This window comes from Ursus americanus, chromosome 14, assembly GCF_024610735.1.
Source record: "Ursus americanus isolate L20-20 chromosome 14, mUrsAme1.1.p, whole genome shotgun sequence".
NCBI lineage: Eukaryota > Metazoa > Chordata > Mammalia > Carnivora > Ursidae > Ursus > Ursus americanus.
The window spans coordinates 63,375,517-63,395,380 of NC_142140.1; the positions used below are offsets into that span (position 1 = coordinate 63,375,517).

At 54.8% G+C, this 19,864-nt stretch overlaps 1 protein-coding gene across 9 annotated transcripts in view; it reads right to left on the minus strand.

Annotated features, from left to right (window-relative positions):
- The window catches only part of MYH10 (myosin heavy chain 10), a 123,964-nt gene that overhangs the window by 20,509 nt on the left and 83,591 nt on the right, over positions 1 to 19,864 (minus strand). For all 9 annotated transcript variants that reach the window (XM_045797281.2, XM_045797277.2, XM_087867596.1 and 6 more), the window contains 12 exons: positions 17,033 to 17,226; positions 16,819 to 16,940; positions 15,214 to 15,283; positions 14,966 to 15,126; positions 11,635 to 11,743; positions 11,427 to 11,558; positions 10,436 to 10,642; positions 7,020 to 7,157; positions 6,522 to 6,645; positions 4,952 to 5,123; positions 3,735 to 3,947; positions 432 to 576 (listed from right to left, as the gene is read on the minus strand). In XM_045797281.2, the coding sequence (XP_045653237.2) occupies positions 432 to 576; positions 3,735 to 3,947; positions 4,952 to 5,123; positions 6,522 to 6,645; positions 7,020 to 7,157; positions 10,436 to 10,642; positions 11,427 to 11,558; positions 11,635 to 11,743; positions 14,966 to 15,126; positions 15,214 to 15,283; positions 16,819 to 16,940; positions 17,033 to 17,226 (1,787 nt within the window). The remainder of the gene's footprint in view (positions 1 to 431; positions 577 to 3,734; positions 3,948 to 4,951; positions 5,124 to 6,521; positions 6,646 to 7,019; positions 7,158 to 10,435; positions 10,643 to 11,426; positions 11,559 to 11,634; positions 11,744 to 14,965; positions 15,127 to 15,213; positions 15,284 to 16,818; positions 16,941 to 17,032; positions 17,227 to 19,864) is intronic.

The following is a 19,864-nucleotide window of genomic DNA, read 5'->3' on the forward strand; positions in this document are numbered from 1 at the left end:
ATGAAGCACGGTCAGGACGGGAAGCCAGGGTGAGACGGGAGGGGACAGGCACAGTGACACTGCACACAGTGGCCTGAGACAGACCGGGGCGGGGAGGGACGAGGAGGGATGAAGACAGATGGGGGAGGCTAAGGGGCATGGGAACAACCAGCAGGACTCGGGGACTGGCTGGCAGCACGAAAGAGACTTCAGACCCTTCGAGGTTTCTGAGCTCAGTCATCAGAAGGGGACACTGTGGAGGGACACCCTGGGAGAACGTGGGATTTGAGACGGCAGCCGGACCCACCACTTAACACACACACACAAAACCAAGGGCATGCAGCTTTTGGCGGTTTGCAGCGCACTTCCTGAAGGGGGGCCCCCCGGAGCTGTGGGCGAGTCGCCCGCGAACACGGACACGTCAGACCCAGGGCGGCCTGTCCCTCACTCACCCGCTTGGCCTGCTCCAGCTGCTCCGACAGCTCCTCCAGGGCCGTGGAGTGCCTCTGTCGCATGTCCTGGATCTGAGCTTCATGGTTCCTCGTCTCCTCCTCCAGAGCCTTCTTCAGCTCTGCCACTTCCTGTTCACGTTTGGTGCTGGACAAACATATTTTTAGAGAAAGAAGCTCAGAATTAGTTGACCGACTAAATCAAATGTACATTTTTAAGGTGCTGTTCTGGTTTTAAATATGCTATCAGCTTTCCCCAGAGTTGACAGACGTGGGCTCAGTTACGGCTCTCATGTTTGCCAATTCTGGGACCTTAAGTTCTTCATCCGCACACGAGAGTCACAGGAGCACCGGTCTCGGAGGCCGCTGTGAGGCTCGCACGTGGGAAGCACTCGGCACAGGGCCTGGCCTGTAACAGCCCTCCGTACATTTGGGATGTCGTTACGGTCACGGAAAATATATTACGTTAATTCCCTTGAGAATTATTTGGCCTGTTATGTTCCAGAAGGCTGCGCGTCCGTTACTGTGATATCGGGAATCCTTCCAGAACAAGCGTGCCTCCCGTTCCCCATGTGACGATCAAACAGTGTAAGGTCTCTACGGGCCTTCAGACTGGTCTGGGCAGCCTGGTTGCCTGGCAGGCCGGGAATCACTTAACACGAGATACCAAAGCGCCCACCACAGAGCCAGCTCACATCTCAGTGAAACTGGAAAAGGTGAATCCCAGAGAGGTTTCAAAAGCTAAGGGGTGGCAAAGGCCCCAGGAGTCAGGACGCTGCGTCCGGATCAAGGCAGGACTCTGACCGTCCTGGGAAGTAGCCGCAGCTCATGAACAGCCTCCGAAAACTCCAGCAGGAGACAGCTGAAGGCTGGGAGGAGGGACGGGAAGCCAGAGGCGGGCAGAGGGGCTGCACTCCTGGCTTAGAAGGTCTCCAGAGTTTGGAGGGACAAGAGCCTGAGCTCTGAACGTCCTGAGATGAACGGAGGTCTCCTCTAACCTAAATCTGGGGACTGAAGATCACGTGAGTGTTAAGCGGCTTTCCAGTACTTTTATAATTTGCCGTAACACACGTAGGCTAACCCGAAAGACCGAGGTGGTTTTGCTAAGAAGAGACTTCACAGATCTGTCCATCTGAGCACACAGCTTGGTAAAGACGGAAACCAGCCAGGCAAACCCACGCCGGCTCGGAGCTGTAGGACATCAGGAGTCGGAGGAGGATAGCGACGTGGGGGTGGACCCTGTGCACACATTTTCCTCCCTTTCCCAATGGATGGGGGCCCCGGGGGCTGAGGTCCGCTGTGCCGAGGGGCCCAGCGGCTGCTGGCTCTGGGCTCACAGGCAGCTGGACAGAAGGGATCAGCAAAGATTCTCTGGCTTAGCCGGGCGCAGCCACAAGCTTGCGGGTCAGGCCCCGTTGTCGCAGTCTCCTTGAGAGGAAGGCATCGGTGGGGGGGTGGACACTGGATGCGAGCGCCGGCCCAGACAGATGGACACCCTCCATCTCGTGACTTTAGCTCGCTCCAGAGAATGACTAGTACTTTGGTGGATGCGACTGCAACTCTCTCTCCTGCTGTCAGAGCGTCGTCTCTCTGGTGAAGAGTTCCGCTCCCAACTCCTACTTGGAACCACGAGTCCTAGGAGCCCTTCCCCTTCCCTCCTCCAGGCTGATCAGCCCAACTGCCTCTCGGCTCTCACGGCAAGTCCTACACAGAGTTACGTGCTGAGTCCACCGAAGGTGTCGGACGTGCCGTGGACGGTTACTTTCCCACGAGCCCTGGGACCCCCCGCCCAGGGGAGAGCCGGCGGGGAGGCAGGGGTCCTTAGCGAAAATGGTGCGCACGGCGCTAACACAGCGGAGCCGCGGGCCGTCGGAAGTCTTCGCACAACAGCATCTGTGAGCGCTGTGCTTGTGCAGCCGTGGTTTTAATAAATATGCACGTCGTTTTTTTCTTTTTTTTGGGCAAAAGTGAACTCTTGGAAGAAATGATCAGACCTTTTTTTCTATTGTGGCTGAAAGTCCAGCTGAGAACAGATAGTTCAACAAAGTCTAGCTCAGTGGTTTCCAGGGTTTGAAAAGCACGTACATTTTACAGAGAAGACCAGGACTCAACGTTGCTGGAAGCAGAGCTGCTCTGCTGGGCGGGGGAGGGGAGGAAGGCCTGCCTTGGCTCAGACGGGCTCCAGCAGAGGCCCGGCTGTCTCAGGGGATGCGACCTCCGTGTGCAGCTCCAGCCGGGTGCGTTCACGGGCCGAGTCCCTGGCATACTGCTTCTTCACCACTGTTCGCTCCCCCGGCGCCCACAACCTGACCTCCGCCTCCTGGGCAGACCCGTGACGTCACTCTGGCCACACCCCGGGTGAGCTCACCCTTGTCTACAGAGAATGGCACCCCTGGATTTCCCTCCTGATGGCTCCGGGGCGTCTCCTACCTCTCTGCCCACACCTGTCTTCATAAGGGATTCCCCTTCTGCCCCTGTTTTATTCCAGGCCTTTCCTGAGCTGCCACCTCAGAGCGAGGATAGCCTGGCAGCCGCTGCAGGTGCGTGTACGTGTGTGCGTGCCCGCCTATGCATGCACGCAGCCAGCCACATACAGCAGCCGACCGTGGAAGCTGGAGCCTCGGGGAGGGAGCAGACGGTCAGAAGAGAGCCACGTAGCAACATGGGGGATCCCCAGTAAGTGGCTCACGTGAGCCCCTCTGCCCGGCCTGCTCCCCTGCTTGCTGCTCTAGCTCTCCTGTGACCTCCGGGGGGCTGGTGAGCGGAGGCTTCAGTCCGGGAATCTTCTCTGGCCGCGCGCATCGGTGCCTGGCGGTCGGCTCACTGGTCACACAGCACATGCCTCTGCCCAATGAGCACTTCTGTCTGGGTACCTGCCCTCACCCTTCTTTCCGTCTCTGCAAGCGTGACCGCGTACCTCCCTTCTCATTGGTCTGCCCACCACGGTTTACACCTGCTGGCTCTGCCGGCAGCAGCCCGAGCACGCCTGGCTCTCCCGTCCCTGGAATCCCCTCTCTCTAGGCCTCTCGGTCTGCGTACAAGTCCGCTCCGAGCTCTGTGCACCTGCCCCGTGGGATCCCACCCCGCGCTGCACACCTCCGTCTGCTGGTTCACCGCCCACCCCGGACGCGGATTTGTTTCTGACCATGGCTCTTTTGTTCCCGTTCCACCTGCCAGTATTTCTGGAAGGGAGAGAAATGTCCAAAATGACAACAGAAAGGAAACCCCCCACCTCCCAGGGAAGGCCAGCAGGCCCGGAGCATTCCTGCCCGATGCAAGGTGACGCGCCTGCCTCCGGCCACTCACCGGAGCTCCTGCTGAGCCGCGGTGGTGTCCAGGGTGTCCTCCAGCTCAGTTTTCAGAGCCTCCAGCTCCTCACTCAGGTCCCTCTTCTGCTTTTCGGCCTTGTTCCGCGATGCCTTCTCGGACTCGAAGTCTTCCTGCAGCTCGGCGATTTGGGCCTGCAGCTCCCGCACCACCTTGAGAGCGTTGTTCTTGAGCAGCGCCTCGTCGTCCCCCCTGCGAAGACATCCAGAGGGACTGTGTCCGGGCGAACCCCCGCCAAGAGCCAGAGCGGCAGAGCCCCCCCAGAATCGAGCCCCACCCCCTCTCCCAAGGGCACCAATTCTCTGTTAAAAGGAAGGACAGGGTCATTTTCACGACGAGGATATAAGAAAATTTCCTCTCAAGTGAAATGTCAGAAGAACACGGCTCAAAGGTGGCATCCGACACAAACTGTCTGGCCGACGGTGAATCCAGAGACGTTCCTGGAACGTAGGGGAGCCGGAGACACGCCACCCTGACGCCCGGTTCCCCCTCTCCTTCTTGCAGCGCCTCCCTCGGCCCAGTGCTGGCAGAGCTTCTGCCTGGAGTAGCTGGGATATTTGGGGTGAGGGAAGGAGCGCTGGGGGATAGGACAGCCTATGTGGACAGCTATGTTCCTGGATTCTAAGCTCTCACCTCTAAGAGAAAAAGCAGAAAGTCTGCCCAAAGTAAGACCTAACTGTGATAGAGAACTGGAAAGAATTTGTTACGAGATTTACTCGATCATAATAAATCATAAATGGAACTCTTAAGTTCTCTGACCACATAGCCAAGTGGTTATAAATATATTCACTATCCGTGATTTCCATTCTAAAACGGGATGCTTTAGAACTGGAGAACAAATCACACTCTAAGCGTGGGGGTCATCTCTGAAAAGGGATTTGCTCTCTACCTCTAAAACACTCCATGAAATTTATCTCTACTGTACAAAAACCCAAACGTTTGGCATGGTAAAATAATTTCTTCTGGGGTGGATCTCCAGGGACTTCGTGACATGACTCCGGACTCTACCGTGCGAAGGCCCAGGCTGGTTTACGCGAGCTTCCTGCTGCCCTGACACAAATCAGGACTCCTGGGTTCTCCAGGCACCTCCGTCACACCCACAACGAGACTACATGCCCCCCGCCCGGGTTTCTGTCCCCCCAGATGCGAGACGCTCGGCAGACAGCACGGCCCAGGGTGACGGGCCGGGGGCAGACCTGGCCAGCGCGCCCTGCAGCTCCTCCTCCTTCTTGGCCAGCTGGACCTTGAGCTCGTCGATCTGCGCCTGGAGCTCGGCGATCTGGTCCTGCAGGTCGGTGGTCTCCCCGTCCAGTTTTCTCTTGGCCTTTTCCAGCTCCTGCCGCGTCTTCTCTTCCTTCTTTAAGCGTTCTGTAAGGCAAGAACCAAGAACCTCTTCAACACCGACGAACAGTGCACAGGACGAACAAATTCAAAATATAAATACCGACTGAAGTTGAAAATCGGCCGTTTGACTCAAAAGCAGGCCGCCACCTTGACACCCCTGTGCCAACAGCCCAGTCATCCGACACACATTAACATCAAATCAGGGTGAGAGAAATCAATGGGAAGATGGAACTTCAGAAAGAAACTGGGGGGGGGGGGTGGTTCTAAGGATGTGTCTTTGTGGGAAGTGAGCCCACACGCCTGGAACGGAAGTGACCCGGGCCCTCTCACCCCGCACCCATTGCTGGGCCCACGTTTGCAGAGGGTTCAGCAGAGGCAAAGGCAGCGTGTGTGACTGCCCGTCACCCCACGTCCCTTGCCCGGGAATCCCTGGCTAGAAACAGGACCGCAGCTCCCAGGCCCTGAGGGAGGGGATGGAGCGTAGGCAGAGGGTCCTGTGATTCCCGCCCTCCCCACCACAGCTCTGTAGGGACTCCTTAACCATGCCAGGGATCCTTCCCTCCCCACGGAGGTCCTCCTAACATTGCGCCCTGTCTGCCTTGGTGTTCTCCTGCACGACCAGCACACACAGAGGAGGGGACCGAGCATCACAGGCTGATCAGAGCAGGTGCATGTGTTGGGTCCTTCCCTAGTGGAAGAACCCCGTACCGGCAAAATTGGCTTATGAAGACCTCTCACTGGCATCCTCTCCCGTCTGTACTAAACAACAAGACAACAAAACCCTGAGTATGTTCTTAAACGACCCCTTTCTCCCCACCAGGAAAGGAACGCATTGAGAAAGCACGGTTGGGGCCCCGCGGGCACCACGCAGACCCTCACACAGCACCCGGGCATCGAGGGCCGCGCTCCTCCTCCTGCAGTGTAGACACCAGGGTCTCGCTGCCCGACCCAACAGGGGCTTCCGTGCTCTCCCTGAGTCCCACCCTCTCTGTTTCTTTTGCACAAAGCTAGGCTTCATTTTGTAAACATTCCCTTTGCCGTCACCATGCGATGTGGCCGCCCTCAGCAGTCGCTCCTGTCGCTGCCAGGCTTTGTGGCAGGAGAACTACGCACACTCAGGCTGCTCTCAGATTCAATGCACATGCAGTCCAGCAGCCGCTCCGACTCAGCACTTGGCCGGGTCGGCTCCGGGGAGCGCGTCTCACCCTGGGAGCTAACTTAAATACAATCAAATTGGCGCCAGCCCATCACGAATGCTGGGAGACGAGGCAGGAAATGCTAGCTCCAACAGGCCTGCTGTCGTAACTGAATCCAAACGGATTACCTGGCGTGTGCGCCTTCTGCCATGGCCCACTCTGCTGTCCGTCACACGTAAACACCCACAGGTCCCCGGCCTACATTTCTCCGACCCCAAACACTAACCTTCTAAATCCGAGATCATCACTTCCTGCTTATTCCTGATCTTGGCCAAGTTTTTGGCCTTTTCTTCCTCCTCAGCCAGCTGAGAGGAGCACTCTGCGATGCGGTCTTCCATGAGTTTCTTTTCCTGAAGAGAAAGAAGCGACTGCTTCGGAGAAGGCCTTCCAAACCACACTGGGGGCCTGGTCTTGCTCAGAAAACGGGTGCTCGCCACCCCCCAGCCCCCCAGCAGGTCCCACAGCTCCACGGAGGGGGAGTCCTACGGCTGATGCCGGGGGAAGCTGGGCCTGCGAGGACGGGGCCCGGTCACTGAGCAGGGATTGGTGCGTGCGAGATGCGCACGTCCAACATCTGGAAGATTACAAGGCTGTCTGGTGGATTTAAATAATTAAACATTCTCTGTCTTTCGAGAGAAAAGGAAACGAACCCCCATTCTTGAGAATTTCCCGCCGGACGCCCCTTCCAGCGAGTGCATCCACTTTGTAATGGAAACACTCTTACTTTGATAAATTTGGAATTCTGGTCCTCAAGAAGCAGGATCTCCTCTTCCATCTTCTTGATTTTAGCCTCTGCCGTCACCTTTTCCAGCTGGAGCTTCTGGCGAGCGCCTTCCTCCTCGTCCAGTTGCTCTTCCAGGTCCTTGGGAAGCAGAGCACACGGTCAGCGCCCACCTGCCCCACGACGTTCTGGCGCCCCCCGGTCGGAGGCACGCACGGCAAGTGCAAACGCCGACTTCTGGTTTTCAGAACGGCAGGGACATCCTGACTGTCACGACGGGAGCCCGTCACCACGCTGGGTGGGCTTCCAGTGTTTTCAGCCGATGAGGTAACACACACCTGCCTCGTTGTCTGTACTGAACAGACGCAACGGAACAGGGTTGTCCGTATAGACGACGTACGGTCAATTTCAGAAACTTATCCTGGTTGATTCTGGAACGAGACCTGTGTAAATGATCAACGTGCTATTGTGAAAAGCCGCCAACAGACGAGCCAGAGCGTGGAGCAGCGCACGGAGCCTGGTGCCGACGCAGCCATTGGCTCTGCCAGAACGAGCACCAACTCCCCCCACATCCCCCAGGGCATCTTGAGTCAGCAAATCCCAAACTTCCTATTTTCTCTGTAAAACCTTCCAGCTGTCTCTCTAAAAGATCCAAGACCACTTACAAATACATTTGTTCGTTTGCACTGGAATCCAAGTAAGGTTCACACGGTGACTGAGAAGCCTCTAGAGACGCCTTCATTCTCTAGGCTCCCGTGTCTCTTCCTCCCTCGTCGTTTGTTTTTTAAACAAAATAGGTCATTTGCCCTACAGTTTCCCACAGTCTGCTTTCTGTCAGGTGCCCCCCTGCACCCAGTCTCCTAACTTTACAAAAGCAGTGAACGTGGGTGTGTTCAGTAATGTCTTTTCTTTTTAAAGATTTAAGAGAGAGAGAGAGGGAACGAGCAAGGGGAGGGTCAGAGGGAGAGGGAGAATCCCAAGCAGACTCCCGCTGAGCACAGAGCTGGATGGGGGCTCCATCTCACGACCCTGAGATCATGACCTGAGCCAAAGTCAAGGTTTGGATGCTTAACTGAGCCACCCAGGAGCCCCTATAATTTCAATTAATAAATGAATCCACATAAGCTGCTTAGAAATCTTAGGGGCGCCTGGGTGGCTCAGTCATTAAGCGTCTGCCTTCGGCTCAGGGCATGATCCCGGCGTCCTGGGATTGAGCCCCACATCAGGCTCCTCCGCTAGGAGCCTGCTTCTTCCTCTCCCACTCCCCCTGCTTGTGTTCACTCTCTCGATGGCTGTCTCTCCCTCTGTCAAGTAAATAAATAAAATCTTAAAAAAAAAAAGAAAGAAATCTATGCGAGCGACATAACAGCAGTAATGGTGGTGATGGGAGTGAGGAGACTAGGAGTGCTGGGTTCACTAGGTTCCCTACAGTAATCCTTCATCGATAATGTCATCAGGAAATTCATCTTAAAAACAAAATCACATCAAAACCAGCTCCAGTAGTTTTGGCTGCAAAGGGAACAGATCAGAAGCCCCTCAAAGCCTCACAGGTCAATGAAAGGACAGAAGAGGGACCAACGAGGTCAAGTTATCCCGGGGCCGTGCACGGACCATGGGGCCTGGGAGATCCTGACTTCTGAAACATCTACTTTCCTCGGATGGAAGAAAAAGGAAAAAAAAAAAAAAATCACCCAACTAGTTTTAGAATGTGTCTGAAAAAATTTACATGTCACAGAAGGAGATAATAAATTCAGATAGCAATGCCAAAAATGAGAGCTTAAAAAGGAGTCTAGTAAAGAATGAGATAGAACGTACTGGAAAAGCAAAACACAATGTAAACTCTGCTGTTCTACAAGGACATGCTCGCTTCCCTAAATAGACTAAAGAAATGCAAGCACTTTGGGGCACCTGGGTAGCTCAGTCAGTTAAGCATCCAACTCTTGATTTTTGGCTCGGGTCATGATCTCGGGGTCGTGAGATCGAGCCCTGCGTTGGGCTCTGGGATCAGTGCTCTGTGTGCCGTCTGCTGATTGTCTCTCTCCCTCTGACCCTCCTCCCACTTGTTCTCTCTCAAATCAATAAATCTTAAAAAACAAAACAGAACAAAAAAAATGCAAGCATTTGACGTGGGGGTATTGAAATCTGGAATATAAGAAACGAGGCTGAGGACAGTGGAGGGGACTTTGGGTGTCCTTCTCCCATACGAGTCAAATGTTATTTCTGAGATGAGCCCATGCGCTTCAAGAGGAAAGAAAATCAAAACCGTTGGTAATGCCACTAAGGAGAGCTCAGGACTGATGGTGAATATTCTAGATCTCTGTACACTAGGATATAAAATCACGCGTACGAATTTGTAAGTTACAGAAACGTATTTTTAGCTGGATCTCACTGTGTATGCTCCTTTGCAACGATACAGTAACGGCTCACCCCAAAAATAAACCTCTTTTTACTTACAACTGGATGGTCCTACCAGGACTTAACAATCACCAACTGTTAAGATAATTAGAGGCTCCTGTCGATTTATGCTTAGAATAAAGTCTTAGGACTAGAACTGCTGGATGAATGTGCACTTTTTACAGGTTTGGCGATACTCTGCTCACCTATTAGGAGGTGTGCTGGAAAGCGTCTGGGGTGAATTGCAGGTCTCCAGATGAGACAGTGCGTGGGATATTTGCCAAGGAAGTCACGTGGTATCTTTTGTGCTTTTGAGACATGTCCGAATGTCTGTACTTTGCCAACATAAGCTACTGGGTGAGAAAAATTCAAGGAGAGACCTGGAAGGAAGTTTGGTGCTGGACCCATGAAGGGATGGTGGCCATGGGGGCGCCCGGACACTCAAGAACGTGTTTGAGAGGTTGCGTGTGGGAGAGCAAGAGAGGACGATGGTGCATCCCGGGGCACGGGCAGGGCAAGAACGGTGTGCACTGTGTGTCCGGGCATTCGGCCACAGGTATGGCTGTGCTTCACGAGGGGAGAGCCTGTGTCCTGGTAAGACAGCCCGGGAAGGGCTGCTTTATTCTGACTCCTGGCCTCCTCCCGTTGTCAGAGCCGAGCACATCTCATGAACCAAACCACTTGACAGAGGCCTTCTAGTGAACGGAGCGAGCAGTGCCATGATGCAGGACAACCCAGGACAAACGCGGTCCCAGCGTGCTACAGCCCCCATGCTGTTCCTACTCTGAATCCCTCCGTGTGCCGTAAGATGCTACCTCAGGACGTAAAAATAACAGATCTGTGCTCAAAAACAATCTGTTACGGTGCACTTCCAGCGATGGTCCTCTGTGGAGGGCCGGGACTGTGACTTGGACTCTGGCAGCTCCTCCCTGGACGTGACCCAGATCCACTGCTTCTCCTCATTCATCCAACAGATCTGCCTGGAAGGCCCAGAATATAACCTAAATAAAGACCATCACACACACCTGAATATGGGATTGCATCTTCTTCTTTTCATTCTGGAGGATTTGGTTTCTTTCTTCTTCTTCTTCGACCCTGGATTCCAAGTCATGGAGAATCTCCTCAAGCTCCTGCTTCTTGGCGGCAAGCCTGGCTCTCATCTCTTCGGCCTCGGCGAAGAGCTCCGTCTCGGCTTGAAGCTGCTCCGTGAGGATGTTCTTCTCTTCCAGGAGCTGCAATCACAGTGAGTACCCGGCACGGTCATTTGCTGCCCCCGTGCCCTCACCAGACACCATCACCATGACTTCAGGGGCCAGGGCTCGACACCGAAGAAACCGAGGGTTAAAAATACATAACAACACTGGCGGAACTTTCGGATTTTCTGTAGCTACAGCAAGATGCAAGACAAGCTAGAGGAAATGTTTTTGGTTGCTTCTGTGGTCTCAGGCTATCCTGAGCAACACTGACTAAATTCATGCTAGTTTACGAACTCCCGTTCTCCTATAAGGTAACTGACAAAGGAAAAGGGAAACTATGATTCAAATGCGTTCATGGTGACGACTGAAAGGGTCTGGTATCAAGAGTCTCGGCCTTCATCGTTCACCTTTCTGGCCCCGACACTACTATTCTGGGACAGTCACCTACAAACGCGTCCCGAGGCTCGGCTTTGCCGGTGAAGCGTAACTGCCTGGGAGAGGACGGCAACTCAGGACCCACGGTGGCTGCAGGTGGTCTCATCCTCTCTTTCCTCGGGGTCCCTCGCGAGCAGTCCCGTGAAGGGGACGCTGCTGGGAGCCTCAGGGCAAACAGGTGTCAGACACCCGCCCGACGGCAAACGTGTCCAGGAAAGACCAAGGTGGAAACGCACGGGGGCAGGTGTCTGACTTTAGTTTCTACAAACCCAAAAGCGTGGGGCGGCATGTCCATCACTTCTCTTCCCAAATGCCTGTGCTTTGGGGAGCAGTGACGCCGCCGCGCAGGGGAGGGCGCCATGGCGGCCGCGGGATGGGCACGCACCTGCTGGTGCTTCCTCTCCATCTCCTCCAGCTCGCCCTCCACCTTTGTCTGCCTCTCCTTCACCTTCAGCAGCTCCTCGTCTTTGGCCTGCAGCTCCTCCTCCTGGCGGGTCACCTGCAAGAGCGGCTTCACCTGCGACAGAACCGGACCGTGAGGGGGTGCGGGTTGCGCCCTTGCCGGGGCCCGCCGCTGCTCCCCCGGGGCCCACCTTCGTGAAGACACGCCACCACTGCCAGTGCCGGAGTTTCAGGTACGCGGCGCAGTTGCGCTGCAGGACCTTCAGGGCGCTCAGCTGCTGCTGCTTCTTGGCGAAGGCCCTGCGGAACCGGCAACAGCTCAGCGCGCAGAGAAGTGAGTGCGGCCCGCTCAGCCCGCCTCCCACCGCCACGTACCCGCTCCGCACGCGACTGTGCGCTCCTGACACCAGGAAGCCCCTACCTGCCCGAGGCGGTGAAGACCCGGAGACCCGACCCTCCCCATCCTCCCCTTGCTGGCGCTCCGTATCGTTCACGAGCTACTGCCTTTTCTTGGGACCTGGCGCAGACAAAGCATTGGCCCCCTTTCCAAGGTGCTTTCCCTCCTCCTCTCCCCACTTCGCAGCCCCGCAGATGGTTAGGTTAATGCCTCATCCTTTACAGACGAGGGCCCAGGAAGTCAAGACACGGAGATGCTTCTCGAAACCCAGTCTCCTTGTCGCCAAGTCTGGGCTTTCCCACCTCCCCATGCTGCCTTCTCAGGCTGCACGACCCAAGACCTACTTGCTAACTGTCGTGACTCGAATATTTTCAACTTCTCACTGGTCTTCAAGAACAGAGCTCCCTTTCTGAAGCCCCACCCCTCTCTTGCTAAAACAAGTCCCCAACCAAGTTCGCTGTGCTGTTCCTCCTCCTAGGAGACCACTAGTCTGTCTATGCACAATGGCACTCCCAGGGGACACAGGCTCCGGGGGTCCTGCCCCTCGCTCCCTGCCCAGCAGTCTGGCTCTGCCCCGCCACCTCTGGAACCTGCGTTTTGGACACCGTTGACAGGCTTCCTAGACTTGAGCTTTCCCCTCAGCCAGGTCTGTGCTGCCCCTGTGGACCACCCACCACTTAAAAACATTCGGATCCCCGGGGTTTCAGTGCGCTGGGGTGACCTGCGGCCTCCTTCACTCCGTTGCGTACTAAACTCCTGTGCACGAATGCGGCCAGTTCCCACCCAGGTGCGGCTCCCTGGGAGCGGAGAGCACAGCCCAGTTACTCTGTGGTCCCAGCATCCAAGCCAGTGAGTGATGTACCCAGGGCCTCTCAGAATAGGGCCGCCAGGCAAATGAACGAACATCCGGGCACCTCTAGACCTGTGACTGTTCCTCTTGCTACCTTTCCTTAACTCTTTGCAAGACTGGCGATAGGGTTCTCCTGGGAAGAGAAGCACTTGGAGGAAACGGAAAAGACAGTAAGAAACATTTACAATTGTTCCTTCGTGGCAGCAATGACCAGTATGCACTGGAGTCATGTAGGACAGTCTTCGGTGCGGGAAGTTCTAGATCTAGGGCACAACTGGTGACTTTTGCCCTTCTGCTGCCCTGAGGGTCACATTTCCTTTCAGGAGTCCCAGAACTTCCGTATCGCCACCTTGCTGGTTAGAATGTCCTCCGGCCCGCAGCTCTCCTCCCTACAAAGCCTTCCTCCTTCTCATTTATGCCGACCAGCCAAGCACGTTCAGCCAAGCCTTAACTGTAATAGTTTCTATTATAAGAACAATAAGTTTTAAGTATGTTTTTTGAGACTACAAAATAGCATCTGCCTTCCAGTTCTCGCAGTTTCCTTTAAGACTGCTGTCCAAGTCCCCTAGTCTCCTCATTGAGAACCGTTGCCCTGCTGCATCCGTGGGCCTCGGGGAGAAGACGGTCAGAACGGGTCAAGATCATGCCAGTCGCTCGTCTGAACGAGGCAAATGGTTTTCCTTCCCAGCAACCCTCAACTGAACTTGAACGCCGGCCGGGCGCGGTCCCACTCTCTTCGCAGGGGTTCGGTAACCTGCGTCTGAAGCACGCGGTCCTGTCCTCAGGTGCCAGGAAGCCGAAGCGTCAAAGCCACCTGTTTCTTCCCCCTTTGTATGCTTCTCCCAGCGTCTCCCGGGCGCTCCGACCTCTTCTCGGACTCCCAGGCACACGCCTATCTCTTTGCCTACTGTCAGCACTACTCTGCCTCGTTCCAAGCTCTCCTCTGGCTCTTGTGAGGACATGCCTTCATCCACTGACGTGCCCGAATCCTGAGTCCAGCCCCGCACATACTTCGCGTGACTGACGGGGCTCCAAGGGACCGGGCCGCTCCTTCTGTAGCGGTCACAAAGGCGTGTCCACTGTTAGTCCTTAAGATGAGATCTTTGATTCCTGATCTCAACGTGAGTTTGCAGGGTTTAGATTTCAGTGAAGAGGCCGCACATACTTTCACAACGTACGTAGTTCATTCTGGGCGTTTCTGACAGTTCCGTGTTTCTGGTCGCTGTGGAAGTGTTACCAACTCCAGGCACTATGAAGGCAGCCAGCTGTGCTCACTCCCGTCCCCTCAGGCGCCCATGGGCCGGTGGCTATGGTGACAGTTAACATGGTGTGAGCAACAACGACATATAAAAATTCAAGTCTTTTGCTCCTTCTTGCCCACCGTGTCCTGGTGAGAATCACCAAAGATGTCATATTCTTCTTTGAGTTTCCATGCCTCCTCCCTAGCTCGGGATCCTGTTACGTGGGGGCAAAGACTCACAAATACCGCCTCCACCTCATTTGGCTGAAAATCCTCGTGACAGCGTCAGGCAGGCACCTGAGCCCCACGCTGCGGACCAAAGCAGCCAGAGCAGGTGTCGTAGGCCACAGGGCCCTGGACAGCAGACCATACCCTCCTTCCCAAGCACTGGCCTCCTGTGGGAGGAGGTGAAGGAAACCCCACCACTGCCACTGGTTCCGCACCAGTCCTAAGCCCTTCTGATCGGATCTCGAGTCCGGCAACCACTCTGGGTCTCCGTCACCACTACGGGGCAGGGATGGCCGTCCCCTAAAATCACTGCAGCCCGCCCGATTGCTCTCTGGCTGCCACGGCAGCCGGGTGACCTGGAAATTCTGGCTGCATGTAACTCCCGCCGCGCTCCCCACACTCACCACGCTCCTGCCACATGGGGCTGCTACACCTGCTCAGGGGATGCCGAGCTTTCCACAACCGCGCCGTGCTCCCCTCCCCGGAAGGCTGCTCTGCCCCACCCCTGCCCAGGCCAGCGCCTTCTCGTCCTGCAGGTGTCACGGCCTCAGAGAAACCTTTGCTGAGACCCACACTGAAGCGAGCCCCCGAGCCCTTGACTGTCTGCCTCGGCCCCTTGTCTCTTTCCTCACGGCGACATGTCCTCAGGGGGGACGTCCATCTGCACACCTGGACGCCTGTGCCACAAGAACACGATTCCCATGCGACAGGGACCTCCTGTCCTGCGCTCTTGCGTCTCCAGCGCAAACACAACACGTGGCACAAGTATGCGCTTAGGGAGCATCTCATTCGTGATTTCCCACTTACTTCCTGGCCAGGTAACCTCTGCAGACAGCCTGGAAGAAGATAATGATGTCGGTAATTTTTAGATCCCTTTCTTCCTCTAAGTGCGCCAAAACGCCCGCTCTGAAAAATATCTTGCTCTGTCCGATTCTGTACAAGTTTGGGTCCAATTCTAACGCCCGGATCTGAAAAGAGAGACAGCCCGCTTACTGTTGGCTACAGGACAGACTCTCCTCGTAGTCCGCAAAGCAGAGGAGTCAAGGAAAGCTTACCATTCGTTCACAAGCCTGTTTGCCGTCCATGAAACCCTTAGGAATAGCATTCGGAGTTAGGATCTCGTATCTGTAAGAAAACCAGCCCAAAAATTTTCTGTAAAAATCTGTGGGAACGTCTCCCTACTAGCCGCGAGTTCCGTTTCTCTAAGAGGCCAGAATGGGATAGGTCATCACGTCGCAGCAAGAGTCAAGACATGAGGGGGTTCTGATCTGAGGTGGGGGTGACGGTCTGAGATTTTCTGCAGATCTAGCTTCTCTTTGTTCAAACAGGAGGCAAACTGAATAAGAGCTTCGTTCGCCAAGGACAAACACTAGGTTTAAGAACTTGTGGTCAAGAGTAAAAGCCTGGTATTTGAAAAAAAAAAAAAAAAAAAAAAGTTTTGTTTTTCCCCCCAAATGTTCACAGGACAAAAATCCAGGGAGAATCTGGCCCTGTGTGATTTGTAGGCATTTATTATGTAACAGAAAGGGCCGGAGGCCTCCACTTCCCCCAGAAAGTACCAGCGTGACGTTCAACACAGCACTGCTAGCTAGGCGTGCATGTGCTCGCTGGGCTGTAATTCAAGATATGGGCACTTTAGGTGGGTTCTACCGCTAGAAAAACACATTTTAGCAAAAAGACAGTGGCTATGTTAAAGGATGAGTCCTGGCTAGATCACTCAGTTTTGTATTCTGGATGCCAGTTTAAGTGCTTTTCCTCCTACCAACAAAAAGTAAAATTCTACCGTGTTTTTCAGACAGTGGGGCCACGGTAAGGCCTCCCCCAGACCCCTAAAGACTAGAATCATTTCTCGGCTGGAGTCCATCGGGAACGGTGGCAGAAAGCAGACGTGTTTATATTACGGAACAGCCAATGCTGTCATAATTGGAAATCTGATTTCCAAGAGAAAAATGAAAAAAGGCAAATGATGCAAATACCCAATGATACATAAATTACACGATGTTTTAAAAAGAACAGTTTCTCATGTTTTCATCCATTTCTACTGCATCCACTTGTTGATCTTCTGCCTTTCTTCCTTCATCCTTCTCTAATCTATCCGATTCCCTCCCCTATGTTGGTAAAAGGACGGTGGTGTCCACGTGCGTGCGCACACTGTGGAAAACGGACACACATGTCTGCACATAAACACACCTACACAGATATATTCACTGAAAGATGGAGAAAAATATCCCCAAATGTCTTTAAGAGTCACTCCTGAATGGTTTTTGTTTACTCTTGACTTCTCTTGAATTTGTAAATTTCCCTAAAGGAACACACACATTACTCATATTTAAAACACTCGGTTAGGAAATAATCACGTGTGAATCCGGGTGGAACCACGTGTGTGAAGGCATGGCGGGCTCCCAGCCTGACATCCACCTCCCACCGCCAGGAGCTCGCCTTTCAGGCACCCACAGCGGCCACTGGCACGTGACCTCTATATAAAGACGGCACTCGATATTCTTGGCCAGTCACAAGGTATAATAATCCCTTTCCTATGTGGAAAGGCAAGTGAAACTATCCAGGAAACAAGGAAAAATTTTTCCTCATCAGCTCCCTGTTCTGATGTGTATCAAGATAGGCTCCGAAACACACAGGAAGAAGGTCAAGGTTAGCAATACCTCTGTCTGAATTCCTGGAAAACTATCCGGTTGGGGAAACCCTGGCGACAGATCCTGATTCCTTCCAGAACGCCGTTGCAGCGAAGCTGATCCAGCACCAGGTGTGGGTCCAGTTTTCCAGCCTAAGCAAGCAAACGACAGTTGGACGCTTTCATCTTGGTGGCCTGACCCGGGTCAGCTGTGAACACCGGCACACGTTCCACACGACACGTACCCGCTTCTCGTGATTTGGAATGATGCAGCGCACGAAGTTAGGGTTGGTGTTCCGGAGAGTCGCCATCAGCTTGGTGAGCGACTCTTTGTAGAGCTGCCCAACAGTCCGAAACATGCCCTTCTTGGTTTTATACGCAGAGCCAAAGGCGGTCTCCGTCATGCCCGTCACCTGATCCAGACCCACAATACGGTCCACTGGGGAAAGTAAAAAAGGAAAGGCATATAAACCCACGCGAACTATTCAAGCGCGGGCGCAGGAAAGACACAGTGATAGTCAGCAGCACAAGCTTTGTGGGACAGATGATAGGAGATGCCGTAGAGAGGTAAGGCAGTCAGCGTATTAGACACCGCACAAGCCGTGGAACCAACAGCCACACACTCCCAGGGCAGGATCCCGGGTGCGCGCACAGCTCCATACCACATACCAGCAGATGCCTTCCGCGGCGCTACGCTCGGGAATGCACGGGCTCTGGGAACATCTTGCCTGTCTCACGTACCAGCACGTGGTAAGTGCGGGGTCGCCGCCGGCATGATTGATACACAAATGGACACTGTGACAAGTCTCAGAGTAGGAAGCAGCTTATGAAAATACACACCTGCGCCAAGCAGATCCCTGTAAGGTCTATGCTGGGGGGGGGGGGGGGGGCGGGGCAGAGTCCTCTACTCTTCGTCCTCAGACTTTCCGTTAAAATCATTTAAGTTTCAGGAACAAAGTCAGGAAGACTGGATCAGGGACGAGCGAGCACCAGCTCCTTGCAGGAGTGATGCTTACTATGGGAAGAGCGCGCCGCGCAGGAAGGGGCGTCAAGGGAGTCCAGGTCTCAGCTCTGCGCGGCGGGGGCGAGGCTGTTCAGACGCCTCACTCTGGTGGCAGCAGCGGACGTGGCCCGCGACCCATGCGGACCTGACCTTCTGAGCGGGACCACGAATGTAGCCACTGGTGGGGTATTCTGCGTGTAAAGTGCCCTTGCTTAAAACAGTCGTGAAATAACCGAAACACAGTACCAGGATATTTGAAAAGCACCCAAGATGTCCACTGAACTCTCCCGGTTGATGTCCTATCAGTCCTAACCACCACCTCTGTGTCTGGGTTTGTCCCCTGGACAGGTAGCGTGTGGGGACCCGGCACTGCGGGAAGCGCTTTATAAGCAAGACCTCGCTCACATCTCCATTTCCAGTGGGGCTCTGACGGAACAGGAAACTCCGACCCCGGAGGGGAGGTCGCTGTTCCCATCATGTAGGCCTTGAATGGAAGTTGGGGAAGGGCAGACAGATGGGATTCACCTCCAGGCCCGTGCACGCGCCCTGTCCTACAACGTCTGCGAGGCAGAAACACCAGACTTGAGGGATGGGGTCAAGGCTACTCCTGCCGGTGCCCCCAAGTCAGTCCACCATCCACCTCAGAAGCTGCCACCTGCCATTCTTTCCTGTCCCTCCTCACTTGTTCCGGCAGAAGGCAGTGTGCAGCCCCACCGCTGCACGTACCACCAACCGTGACCTTCCCTTGACTCTGCGTCCACCCACTTCTCTGTCTCCTCAGTGCCAAACTCCTTTCGAGAGTAGTTCACACACCTGGCACTCTTCACACCGTCCACGAGTCCCCACTCCCCGGGCAGCCAACTGACTTCCAGTGTGCCCTCCTCTGCCTGACCGATGCCGCTCAGGCAGGGACAGGTCAGTCGCTAGCAGCAGACACCGTCCACCGTCGAGCTGACCTGGGCGCGTCTGCTCGTGGGCCATCCTGACTGCATTCTGAGAACTCTCTCCACCCCTGGCTTCTCCGCTGGACCTCGTCTACCTCTGTGGCTACTCTGGGCTCCCTGACGACTTCTCTAATTTCCCTGAGAGCGTGGCACTTGCTGGCGGTCCAGACTCCACTCAGCCCTGAAACCCTTCCACACTAAGCCAGCCACACGGAGAGCCAACCACCACCTGAGCTGCTTCTCTCAAGGCACGTCCGCGTCCTGGGGGCTCTCATCTGTGACTCGAGCTGGCTCTACCTGACTGCCCAGCACCAGTCACCAGACACCGGCTTCTCCTGCCTGCTCACCAGTCACAAAGGCGCCTCTGCCTTCCACAAATTCTTAAGTGCCCAGCGTCTGGCCTGTCACAGGCTTGACATGTATGTTACTGAATAAACGAAGGAAACACTGAAAACATTTATAATTACCGAGAGCGAGAAAAGCACTGAAAGAAAAGATGGTATGAGAGAGACAGTGGATTGGAGATCTCTCCGGAGAAATTCTATTTAATGCCCAATGGGTAAGACTGAGCTAGCAGAGAGCAGACCATTCCAGGTGGCGGGAAGAGCACGGAAGGACCAGAGGCAGGTGTGACAGCAACCCGTGCCAAGGAAGCCTGCCACACGAGGGCGATTTGGGGCACCGACGCTGGCTGCTGCGCACAGAACGGGCTGCGGAGGGGTCACCGGAGAGGGGACTGTGCCAGTCCAGGCTCGGAGCAAGATGAGGGGAGCGGAACGAGTGACCGCAGAGAAGAGGGAGAGAGAAGGATGCGAGACGTCTTTCGGTGGGAGGGCTGACTTACTCTGGTGATTAAGCTGATGTGGAAAATAGGACAGACATGTCAAGAATCAGTCCCAGCGTTTTGGCTTGAGCAGCTGAGTGGCTGGTGGTGCCACTGCAAGATGGGGGAGAAGAGAAGTGGTTTTGTGAGCGGGAAGACAGGCTCCAAATACTCTAAGTTCGGGGCTCCCGAGAGACCAGAACATTGCGGCCTGCTGCTAAGAAGAAAGGCCTAGACTAGGAAGGTGGATGGGGGGCTGTCGACTCGGGGAGTAGTCACAGGACCGGATGGCACAGCTCAGGGTGAA